The sequence below is a fragment of the Parambassis ranga genome, chromosome 15 (assembly GCF_900634625.1).
Source record: "Parambassis ranga chromosome 15, fParRan2.1, whole genome shotgun sequence".
Taxonomy (NCBI): Eukaryota; Metazoa; Chordata; class Actinopteri; family Ambassidae; genus Parambassis; species Parambassis ranga.
Genome location: NC_041035.1, coordinates 16681891 through 16694423, shown reverse-complemented (window position 1 = coordinate 16694423; position 12533 = coordinate 16681891). Strand labels below are relative to the sequence as shown.

At 43.1% G+C, this 12533-nt stretch overlaps 1 protein-coding gene across 4 annotated transcripts; it reads left to right on the top strand.

Moving 5' to 3' along the window:
* The first annotated feature begins 233 nt into the window (after window positions 1-233).
* Window positions 234-11323, top strand: rrbp1a (ribosome binding protein 1a). 4 transcript variants are annotated; one of them, XM_028423798.1, is made up of 27 exons: window positions 234-424; window positions 2247-3258; window positions 4053-4207; window positions 4317-4439; window positions 4986-5138; window positions 5265-5383; window positions 5522-5675; window positions 6607-6745; window positions 6865-7046; window positions 7132-7166; window positions 7256-7331; window positions 7421-7458; window positions 7545-7626; window positions 7725-7765; window positions 7883-7961; window positions 8048-8137; window positions 8222-8308; window positions 8389-8478; window positions 8559-8651; window positions 8738-8788; window positions 8866-8946; window positions 9274-9357; window positions 9607-9684; window positions 10280-10363; window positions 10444-10524; window positions 10974-11117; window positions 11214-11323. In XM_028423798.1, exons 2-27 carry the CDS (start codon window positions 2265-2267, stop codon window positions 11250-11252), a joined length of 3372 nt encoding a protein of 1123 aa, XP_028279599.1. In that variant the 5' UTR covers window positions 234-424; window positions 2247-2264; the 3' UTR covers window positions 11253-11323. The 4 variants fall into 4 exon arrangements, with proteins under 4 accessions (XP_028279599.1, XP_028279598.1, XP_028279597.1 ...); XM_028423797.1 differs by having other exon boundaries at window positions 7129-7166; window positions 7728-7765; XM_028423796.1 differs by having other exon boundaries at window positions 7129-7166.
* The last annotated feature ends 1210 nt before the right edge of the window (window positions 11324-12533 follow it).

Here is a 12533-nt window from a genome sequence, read left to right as displayed (position 1 = left end):
GCCCACTTGTAAATCAGGACATTACTTTAGTAAATGTACTTTCCGTTTGACACAAGCCGCTTTTGTTTGACTGAAAAGAACGGTCTAACTGTGTGAAACCTTTTCCTGCCCGTATAAAACTACAACTTCCAGGAACCCCACTTCCGGTTTTAGCGTATTCCAGCCAATCAGAACGCTCCTGGATTTTATGGCAGCTATCTGGGGCACGGGGCCAGCACGTCTAGCCAGCTCGAAGTGCCACGACTTCACAGCAGTCCACGGATTCTCCAGCGGAGTGAGGGGGAGAGCACAGGGAAAAAAGCAAGTTAGCTAGATAGCTGGATATTAAGATAGTTTTACACACACTTCGTCTACAACTCAAGGCTTTTTTTGCCCTCAATCCACCCCCTTCAAAGGAAACAGACGTAGCTTTATCAGCAGCGGGGTAAGTGTAGGATTGTTGGAATTTTTTTTATTCATTGAGCCACCGTTAGCTAGCTTGGAGAGCTATCTACCGCTAACTCCTGAGTAGTTCAGAAAGACACCAGATTAAAGTTATCTCAAAATATGTTAGACCATTCTCTCGTTAGCTGATTAGTTTGCAGCTTTATGATTGGTTTTGTAGCGAATACCGATAATTTAGTGTGCAGAATAAAGCCAAGTTCATTGATTCATAGTTAGCTGCAATGCTAGCTGGCAAATATTAATTTTAAACGCATCATATCTAATAATTCTGAGGTTGCACATGATTTCATTGCGTTTGTTTGGATAACCAGCCTGCATGAAATCGTTAATGTCTCACAAACCTTGAAGCTTTTTTCTTCACCCGTGCGCTCGGTGGAGTTTTTCGAATACTTTGGTATTATATAATTTCTCACTAAAGTTCTTAACAAGTTTATATCAAAGTATGGAGTCAAAGGGGGCATATCTTTGTGCAAATAGTACTAATACTTATGCTTAAAAACCAAACTAAAAAGAGTACAACTATTTTGTTGCAACCACACGAAACAAGTCTTAAATAACGTTTTTAGTATTAATCGTTTAATTAGCTGAATGTTTCTTAAATGATCGAATGAGCGCACTCACTGCAGGAATTTCAATATATATATATATGAAAAAAGCCAAATATTTTAGACTTGAAGGGAATAAAGATTATAACGATGACGTCCTACTAAGTTGTGCATTATAGTCCTGTTGATTATTTGTACCTGGGAGGCTCTTTAATCCTCAGAAAATCACCCTCGGATAGTTTTCTTTCTTCAGTCTGAGTGGAGATGCGCTGACGTGTGACATCACAGATTAGGAGGCAGTAGTCTCTCTCCCTGTGCCTGCTGCAGCCTTCAGGCCTGCAGTGAACAGGGACTCTGGACTCATATAAAGCTCCTATAAAGTCAACTCTGCTTCCTTCCTTCCACCATCTCACTGTGTTTGTTTTGTTATAAAACAGTTAATCCGTTTTCATGTGTATATTTTCTGACTGGATAGCATACCTGTCTATAATATATACAAGAATAAAACTGATAATTCTGCAGGAATCATTCAGAACCTGTTGTTTAGAGTCCTTAGACTGCTATCTGCCCTCCTCAGCCAACTTTCCTTCCCTGCAGGCTAAATATTCTGGTTTCTGACAGACGGAGCCTTAAAGAGATAGTTGAAAAAGCCTTGAAGGGACTTTTTTTCAGGACAGGAAATTAACACTAACCACCAGCCAACTTCTGGAAATATTGGCAGATGCCTTGTGTGCTTTCTTTTTTGGCTATAACCATATTTTATCTGGATGGTTTTATTTTTTTATCCCACTCCCTAAAAGTGTGAAATGCTTTTTTTATTGCTTGAGTACACTAAGTACAGGACCATTGCATTGTACTGTTTAACATCACAGCAGCAGTGGTAAGAGATGTAGCTTTTTTGAGCTATTAACCAATGGAAACACAGATATGTTTCAACTGTATGGCAAGTGGGTCTCAAATATTTGATGTTAAGATTTGCTGGTATGCATTATGTAGCGAGCCTCAAGAGAGTTGAGTTGAGGGGCATAACAGTGACACCGTGAGGCCGTTGAAGGTAAAGCTGTGGGCTGTCCTCCTGTTAAATCAACATTCTGCTGTGGGTTTCTGTTGAGGTTTTTATGGCCTTGAAAAGTATTGTAGTTTTGACAGAAATTGAGTTATTTCAGTACATTTTTAAAATCCCCAGGGAAGTTCCTGTTCCAGTTAGAAAATACCTTACCTGTGTTAACACATTTATCCTTTTTTTTTTTTTTTTAGGTTTACTGAAATTGAACAATGGATATCTATGACCCCCAGACCCTTGGGATCATGGTATTTGGTGGATTCATGGTAATCTCTGCTGTGGGGATTGTTCTTGTCTCCACCTTCTCCATGAAGGAGACGTCTTATGAGGAGGCCCTGGCTAAACAACGTAGGGAGCTGGGTAAGATACAGTCTGTTCGCACTGACAAAAAGAAGAAGGAAAAAGTAGCTGAGAAGAAGACGCGTGGAAAGAAGAAAGACGAAAAGCCCAATGGAAAAATCCCAGACCAAGAGAAAACTGAAGAGCCTGTTGAAGCTGAAGCTGATGCTGACATAGTCATTGAGCCTGTCGCTGCCCCAGCTGTAGCTGCTGCTCCCGTTCCCGCCCCTGTCCCCGAGCCTGTCCCTGTCCCTGTAGTCCCGGTGGTTGCAGAGACGCAGGCCAAAGCTTCCGCTGAACCGAGCCCTGCTGCAGAACCCTCACCTGCTTCCTCACCTAAAGAGAAGAAGAAGAAGAAGGTGGCAAAGGTCGAGCCGGCCTCCTCCCGACCAGCTCCACTTGTGTCTGCTCCAGCACCAATAAAGTCTTCCACAGCCCCTGCAGTAACCCAGGCTCCTGTGTCTGCCCCAGTCAAAGCAGCAGCCCCATCTCCTGCACCAGCACCAGCCCCAGCCAAGGCTGTACCAGCAGCAACCAAGTCTGCCCCTGCATCAGCCAAGTCCGCTCCTGCACCTGTGTCAGCTAAGTCTGCCCCTCCTGCAGCCAAACCTGCACCTTCCACTGCTCCTGTATCATCGAAGTCCGCCCCGGCCGCATCCAAATCTGCACCTGCACCTGCACCAGCAAAGTCTGCTGCAGCCCCAGCCAAGTCTGCACCGCCTCCAACTAAATCTGCCCCAGTGCTAGAAGCTGTCACTAAAGATGTCCCAGTGATGGCAGTGCCTCCAGTGGGATCTCAGCAAACTCCTGCTGTTACAAAAGCACAGGAGCCCAAAAAGAAGGCTTCCAAGAAGAAGACTGAGCCTGGTAAGCAGATGTGTGAGGTGTTTTTATTTATTTTGTACTTATTTACACATTTTTTTTAATAAGTGTGATGTCTGTGCTAAAAGTACACCACAGACTCACATTCTATTGTCACATTTTTAAACAAAAAAACTATTTGGAGGACTTGGGGTGTTTACATTACTACCTCCACAAACTCTCCTTATCAAGATACCATGCACCCCTATCAAAAATATCAGAGCAACTGCTGTCTATCACTTGGAGCCGCCATTGTTAATTTTAGCGTCCTTTGAACTGATGGAAATGGTTGTCTAAGCAGGAACTATACTAGCCATAACATTGGTGACTGTAGTTGGACTTTAATGTGTTGAGGTGGGAATAGAGACATGTCTGCACAGTTGAGGCAGGAATAACCTGTCAGTACTGATGAACTTCTGGCTGTGTACCCATGGAAAGTAGTGCCAGTGGCAGTGGTGGGTAATGTCTGGCACTCCGCTCTGGAGGGCATAGAGCACGCCAGCTTGTCCAAACATCGTTGCCCTGTTTTGTTATCTGACAAAGCCTCTCAGTGCAACTGACAATGAGTGGAGAGGGAGGAGTTGGCGGTCTCCCTGGCCTGAGGCTTGTCTCCGCCTGGTGCCACAATGCCCCATCATTTTGCCATCTGAACCTCCCCATGGCCCTAGACCCAAAGGACAAGTCACAACCTTGTCTTTTTCCTGAGGCAGTATGAGAATAAACTCATCTGTGTGACAGCTTAAACTAGAAATAAACTGCTTATCTCATTTTGCTGTGTTATTTTGTGTTTACCTCTCTAGCAGCCGCAGTGGATTCTGCTGATGCCCCACTGTACTTGCCCTATAAGGCTCTTGTGTCCACCATCAGCAGCATGGTGTTCAGTGAGGTTGAGGCTCATAGACTCATCGAGATTCTGTCTGAGAAAGTCGGCATCATTCAGGACACCTGGCACACGGTATGGGACAAGTGGTCAATGAAAAGAAGAAAATGACACATGAGAAGCTAAAGGTTACTTAGTATGTTTAAAGTGATTAATCCTTTATTTTTGCTTTTGTTTTTTTTAGGCCACTCAGAAAGGTGACCCAGTTGCCATGCTGAAGAAACAGCTGGAGGAAAGAGAGAAACAGCTGGCTGCAGAACAAGAGGATGCTTCTATTGTCAAGAATCGTCTGAGAGAACTCACCAAGGTTAGTCAAACAAGTCTCTCAAAAATGTTCTGAGACACATTCATCACATGGATGTGAATCTTGGATATTTACTGTAAGTGAGGCAGGTGCTGAGGAAAAAAAGGTACCTTGTCATGTTAATGATTAATTCTTTTGCCCTGAAGGTGGCAGTAGATGAAAGCAAACTAGGTGAGAAGATTATCTAGACCACATTCTCAAGCATTGAATGCTCATTCAGTGCCGTGCTTTGCCACTTAGAATGTCAGTCATAGCCCATCGATGGCTGTACATGCTAGTCAGACTCCATCTTTAGTGTAGCTGGGTGTTAGTGTGAAAGTTTAGTGGTGTTTAAAAAACATACAAGAATTCCCATAGAACCTCTAAAAATGACTATTATATGTGACACTAGAAATGAAGCCTCAATATCCAAAATCCTCCCTTCCTCTGGGGGATTATGGATGTCTTTACTTGATTTCATGACAGTTGTTATGGAGATAATTCACTCACAAGTGGCTCTTTGACCGCAGGCGCATTACAGCCACTGAATTTGAAATTTCTGTTTATCAGGAGCTGTCTGCAGAGAAGTCCAAGGTGGCCAGCGTGGAGACAAAACTGAGCTCTCAGCTGAGTAAGAGGGAACAAGAAATGATCGCTCTGCAGGCTCGCATGCAGGCCAGTTACCAGGACCATGTGGCCCAAACGCAGAGGCTCAATGCAAAGGTCAGCTCCATAAATATCAGTCAATTTAAAATACGGATTCAGAAATAAAGAGTATGTTTTTTTAAACTCATGAAATTTAATGATCATGAAAGATTTATGACTGAGCAGCCTATGTAATTCCTCCAGATCCTGAGCCTGCAGGACCAGCTGGAAAAAGGCCCCAGTGCCCAGCTTGCTCGTCTTCAACAGGAGAACTCCATTCTCCGTGATGCTCTCAACCAAGCTACCAGTCAAGCTGAGAGCAAGTGAGTCCCAATCAGCGACACAATAACACTACTAATAATGACAGACATTTGACCTTATTTTCATTTTAATTGTCACAAATTCAGAGGTACATTGGAGTACGTTTGTCTTACTCTCTCTCTCTTGCTTTTTGCTCCCAGACAAAATGCAGAGCTGGCCAAGCTGCGCCAGGAATGCACCAAGTTAACCAAGGAACTTGGAGAGAAGACAGAAAGTCTGCTTGCTGATGAGCACATCAGGAAAGGTCTGGAGGCCAAAGTCTCCGCTACTGAGAAGCAGCTCTCACTGCAGCAGGTTGGCCCTTCCTCTGAGAACATAATCTTTATGATGAATTACTTCAGACATGATCAACTTTCCACACAAGACCACATGTTCTAGATAATTTTAAAAAATCTTTTTTTTTTTTTCTGATCCAGCAGCCAGTAGATCTTTCCCCATCTATCACCCAGACTCTTTAATGTTATGGCACGTTTAATTGTAATGTAATGATAGAGCCCAGGGCTAGACTGGAATGCAGCCATAAAGTAATGGTGCTGCAGGGTAAACGCTTCTCGGCATCAGCTGGAATGTGTGCAGGTCCAGGCATCTATCCTCTCAATCCTTCTGTAAGTGGCTGTAAATAAACCAAAAGAGTCTGATGCCGTTTACAACATGTGATAGGAAGTACAACTCTCAGTCTTGCTTTTTGAATTAGTTGTTCTCACGTCCCATCAGCCCACACAGTCTCTCACTAATGGAATGCTGTTGGTCTGGACTATTATAGGTAATGTGGAGCAAGTGAGTCAGCACTTCTGACAGTCAAGCATGTGTATAGTTTAATCATTTACTCACATGCCTCCCAGAAGTTTAAGGTCTTTGAACATGTTATGCAATGGCTAAGGCCACAAGTCAATAAGCATGTTCTGATCATTTTTGAAAGATGTTTTTGTGGCTGGATTGCAACAATTATCAGCGTGTGCCAGGTGCCCCTGAACTTCAAAGCAATTGCTAATAGACATTTCTCTAAAAAGAAATGTTTGCCATTGTGACAAAAGGTGTTTACTGTGTTTGCAGTAATTAGTGAATTATCTGTGAAAATTCCACTTTTTTTCTTTTGTAAGAGTAATGGCACGTTTCCTACATGCACTTCTTTTACCAAATGAGATAAGGCTTTTTAAGTACTAAACTTGAGTGGATCTTTGCTGCCCTCTGCTGTTTTCATGTATTCGATCAATTTCTTTCTCAGGCCGGCCATTCAGAAGCTGAACAGAAATTGCAGAGGAGATTGGAGGAGGTGTGTGAGGAGCTCAGAACAGCACAGAGCCGGAACAGCAGCCTGCAGGCCACTCTGGACAAGGCCCAACAGGACAGCGGCACGCTTTCAGGTCAGGAACAAAGTCTTAATATCAGATGTTAAAGTCAGAGGGTTTTTATTTAAAATGTGTATACTAAAACATGCTAATAATTTATGCCAAGTTGTAAATGTTGTGGTTTGTTCCTGCAGAGTTTCAGGTGCGTATTGGCAGTTTGGAGGCTGAAATCAGGGAGCGCTCCACTCAGGTGGAAACTCTCACTGCCCAGCTGGGAGAGACACAGGCAGAGAAGACCCAGCTTGAACAGCAGGTCGCCTCCATTAACTCACTGCTGGAGGCCAGTCAGAACAAAAAGGATGACGAGGACAAACAGGTAAAACATTTTCAGAGCTGAAACTGAAAACTGAATGATGCATAGCTGCATTTCAAACATTGTGTATCATCTTCCAATTCAGCAGGCAAATGCTGCAGAACTGGAACAACTAAAGCTAAGGTACATTTTATGATCTTCCTCATTCCAGATTTAAGACCGGATACTGAGCTGTTTGATTTATTGATTAACATACTTTTCCTTCTTTATAGCCTTCAGGAAAAAGACAGCCAGTTGAACACACTTCAGGAGGAACTAAAGCAACTGCAAACAAAGCAGGATGCTGCTGTGAGTGTAGCAAGCATCTGCTACTTCTTCATAGTTGAGTGTACATCATTACATCAATATTAATCATATATATTCTGCTGTTCCAACAGGAAAACACTATTGCTGAGCTTGAGCAAAGAAACAAGAGGTATGCTACTTTTTACTAACAATCTGCAGTACAGAGTCTTTGTTGGTTTTCCGACCATTCACGACAAATTGTGTTTTTCTTTAAAGTGAGGATGCCAGCATGATCTCATCACTACAGGATGAACTCACAAACCTCAAGGGGGAGATGGTGCAGCTCAAGAGCACACCAGTAAGCATTGCTCCTAATGATTCTACTCTCTGAGCTGCCCTGCAGAACAAATATAAATAAAATAGCTGTGACTTATTTGCATCTCCTTTTTGTTTCAGCAGCCCGACAGCTCCACAGAGCTCACACTACTACAGACCAGGTAATAAGCTCCGCCCACGCACTAATGGAGGCACTGGCTGTTTGAGCGGCATGCACAGTAAATGAGTTTGACATTTGTCATTAAGATCTCTCTCTTGTCTATTTGGGGTGTTTGTAGTCTGACTGAAAAGGACGCCCTTGTCACATCACTACAAGAGGAGCTTAGAGCAGCAAAAGAGAAGACGGCTGCTGATGCAGTAAGAGCTTATTTACACACTAGTGCTTTATCAATTGAGAGCAATCTGCTGTTAGTCACTGCATTGATTTATGTCATCCATTTCAGAACACCATGACACAGCTGGCAGCTTTTCAGGCTGAAACCAAAGAAACTCTTCAGACACTCTTCCCACAGATACCAGTTGAGACAGAGCAAGTGAGAAAAGGTTTTTTTTTTTAACCTGGTTCTAAAAATTAATGTGTACAAGATTTATATTTGGTTTCTTTTATCCCAATTTAGCCCAGCTGGTTACAAGTATTTACCCAGAAAGCTCAGGAGGCTCTCAGCCAGCAGAGCCAGGAGTCTCAGTCAAGCACAGCATTGCCAGTAAGCCACAGTTTTATTTGTTACCACATACTGTTTTGAATTAGTCTGGCGGAAAAAGTTCTGAATGTGTTCTGTTTCAGGAGTTGCTCGAGAAACTAAAGGAGGCAGAGGAGAGTCATGCAACCCTGCAGACTGAGTGTGAACAGTACAGGACCGTCCTGGCTGAAACAGTAAGCGACTCAAAATCATACGAGTGTGGAATATTGTAGGTTCACAGGGTTTAATTATACACATGCCTGTTCCCTTCCAGGAAGGAATGCTGAAACATCTGCAGAAGAGTGTAGAGGAGGAAGAGCAGGTGTGGAAGTCCAAGATGGCTAACTCAGAGGAACAAGTGAAGGAGGTGACCTATATTATCATCACTGCAGCTTTTTCTCCACCACTTTTAAGTTTGCTAATTTCAACTATCCTCTGCTGCCACTCTACCAGGCTTTGCAGAAAGTCAGCAAGCTGGAAGCAGAAACCCAAAGTGTAGACCAGGTGGGGATGTCTGCTCTCAGTTTATGACTTCCTGGGGTCAGCTGTTATGTTGAAATATTTCCTTTTTTTCTGCGCAGATGAAGGAGCAGATTATGCTTCTCGAAGCTCAGCTGGAGAAGCAGGCAGACAACCAGGGGACCTCAGAGGAGACTGAGCAGGTAAACAAGCAGCTTATGTCTGCGGCAGCCTCACTGCAAATGTATTTTTATGTGCAAATATAATGCAGTAAATCATGTTGATTTTTTTAATCCATAATAGAAATAATTCATGTTTAAATTCATAATTATTGATTCATGTATTAATGTATTTCCTCTTAGATTTTATTTTTATTAAAGTTTAATATTTAGGATTGGCGGAGAATATACAGAACGACCATATGCAATATAATACAAAGTATTCACCTATCGTCATTCCACTTCTCGTGTTGTGTTTAAAACAATACTTATTTAACATCTGTTCTTTTTTATGCTGTACTTTGTATTCAGCTGAAGCAGCAGCTGTCAGCGAGTCAGAGCCAGCTGGATGCGGTCCAGAAGGAGGCCCAGGCACACAAGGAGGAGCTTGAACAGGTAACATAACCTGCTTTTCAATCTTCCCGTCAATGATATGCTCACATTCATGTGACAAGGCAACAGGGAGGGAAGTGTGTGTGTGTTTTTTTTGTGTTTTTTATGAGGTGTCGTATATTAAGGAATTTGTTGGAAATCCTTCCCTTGCCCACACAACCAGATAGACAAGGTGTCAATGACATGCACACACAAAGGGATTCACAGCTGGCACTTGCATAACCAGTGACTAGCGACGGCTTCCTGTTTCAGGTCAGAGAGCAGCTGGGCGAGATCACGATGCGGGCCCAGCGTGAGCAGAATGGCCCAGCTGAGGCTCAACCCAGTCAGGTCAGGGTGCAAAGGTCACAAGGCACCCTTCACTTCCTGTCAGAGAATACTGGACAGTGCTTATTTGTTATAATTTGTTTGATTTTATTTACCTCACAAGTTCAATTTATTAGAAAAAACATATAAATAGTAAGGTGATTTGGTGTAACAGCAGCAGATCTGGTCTATCTATACCCTGTGTTCTGAATGAAGGATGTGCCCACAGAACACGGATACTGAGAGTCCGATGACTTAAGTGCAGAATTTCCAGTCTGTCCAGTATTCCTCTGACAGAGCATCCGTTTATGCTAACCAGTGTTTGCATTGACTGAGTGGATCTAACTCTGCTGTTTCTCTCCGCTTCGTCAGCATGCTCACCTCTGCTCTGTTTTCAGATGTTTGTTTGTACAGTTCTTAACCTAGAAACTTTTTGTTTTTCACCTGAAATTGTGTGAGAGGAAACTAACTCACTGTGCACAGGTCAAACAGCTTCTGTGCATGTGTGTGCCCAGTGCTGCTGCTTGGACACAAGAATGTTTGCATACACACCTGCTATGCGCTTCTGTTTTATCCGTGTGTATTTATAGTGGATACGTTTGTATTTGTCTGCCATCAGGTCCGGAACGAGTTGAGTCAGGCGACGGAGAAGCTGCACGGGGAGGCCGATCAGAGGCAGCAGCTCTCAGAAGAGTTTGAGCAGGTAGCGGACGTTCTTCTTGCTTTCTTTGTGCTTGTGTCACACCATGGTGGATAACATCAGTGTTTGTTGTCGACCTCCAGGCACAGAAAACTATAGCAGAACTTCAGGCCCAGTTGGACCTTTCTCCCCAGTCTGAAACTGAAGATGTAGCTCAGCTTAAGGTTTGTGAAGGTTACATCATCTAATGTCCACCAGACATAAATATTGTACAATGTGAGCCTTACATAGACCTTTTAACACATAGTTAATTTAAGGTTGATTATGTGTAAAGCCGGATATACACTGGCTGCGTAACAGAAGTGTATTGTAAGCTGCTGTAAAATGATTCCATTTTAGTCAACGAGAGTATTTACACCAGGCAGGTAGCAGCGCGTTTCAGAAGCGTTTCAGAAGCGTTTCAGAAGCGTCCCAGAAGCGTAGCTATGTGCTGGTTTTATTTTGGAGCTGGTTATTTGCACTAACAACAACCAGAATCTGGTAGATTTTCAAAATAATACACCATGAGCAAACTCATTTAACTCATTTCATGCAATTATTCCACAACTTGCAAGATGGTATATTCAATTCGCCACTTTCTGAAGTTGGAAGTTTGCTCCTGCTGTTGTGACAGGAGCGCCTGGAAAAGGAGAAGAAACTGTCCAAAGATCTGGGCCAGGCAGCCACCAAGCTCCAGCAGCTTCTTAAAGCCAGTCAGGAGCAGCTGACCAAAGAGAGAGATACGGTGAGAACACTACAGGAGCACCTGGACGGCAAGGTGAGACAGTTCTGCCAACACACACCTCAGCTCTGATTGTTTTTGGTGTGCTTGTCTGTTTTGACTCGTAATTGTTTTTTTTTTTCCTGTTTCAAGGGAGAGTATGTGGAACTGAAGGAAGGGACATCCGTCTGAGAGGAAGTCCACTGTGGACACTACAAAAAAAACTGCCAAATATGCCTTATGATTACCATAGTTATGCATTCCAAAATAATTTCTTTCTTGTACTGTAGTTGATTGCATTTGTTGCAACTGTAGGAATCAAATATTTGATATGCCGAACATTTCAAAGATTAGAGGAGAGTATCCTGTTGCAATCTTTACTGAAGCCCACATTCCATCAACGATTCTGGCTGTGTCAGAAGTTATTTATCCCCTTGCCTTATATTCCAAACATTTCCTCATAGTTCAGTGTTAAAAGGGAAACCGAATGTACGTCAGACGTACTTCAACCTGTGCAATTATTACTTTGTATGTCTTTTCTATGTGGTTGAATGAGGGAACATTTTATGGTTCATGGATGCAATACCTTTTAGGGCCTGCCTTCCTCTGTAGCTGGCTGCCAGTAACATACACACACACATGTCGAAATGAATTTGTATGAATGAATAAACTACAGTGTGTAGCACTATGCAGTTGTGTTGAGTGTTTGTGATTGCAGCCTAAGTAAAACCTGTACAGTTGTTTCAGGACTACTACATCCTGCCAGCATGAAAAGCTGTTTGGAAAACATGTCACAACTCGGCAAAGAGCAGTCTTGCTTTCAGGCAGGATGCGTTGCCACATATCCTCATTGCAGAGTTACACATTTTACTGAGAAGCTCTGGTATGGTTTTAATTTAAGTTGCAGATGGACACCAGGGAATTGTGTTTTTAAGGAAAGGCATCTAAATCTGTCCTACAGAGGGAAGTTTCTTTTTTCTTTTTTTACTTTGAACTGTATGAAAAGATTGTAGGCATCGCTTTTGTGAAGGGTGGGGTGAGAGCAAGCTTCCTTAAATCTGGATGGCAAAGAGACGGAATGAGATGTAGAAGGAGGAGGCCCTGCCTTTAGGTTGGTGTTGTGCCTTATTAGGCTTGAATCAGAAGAACAGCCCTCAGGTGTGTCAGTCGGAATGTTTCTATGTGCTTCGGCACAAATATCCTAATGGCTTCCTGGTTTGAACAAGTCTGTGATTTTTGATACAGCAGAAACAAGGAAGCGTAGACAAACTGTAAACCGGGTCAAAATGACCAAATATAACTGCAGAGGTCACTATGACAGCAACCTCGCAGTGAAGTTTGCAGACGATACAACAGTGGATGCATCAACAGTTGTGATTAGTCAGTGTACAGACAGAAGGTAGATGGACTGGGACTCTGGTGCAAGAAGAACAGCCAACAACGGCACAGCTGCGGAGACGGTGAACAGCCTGA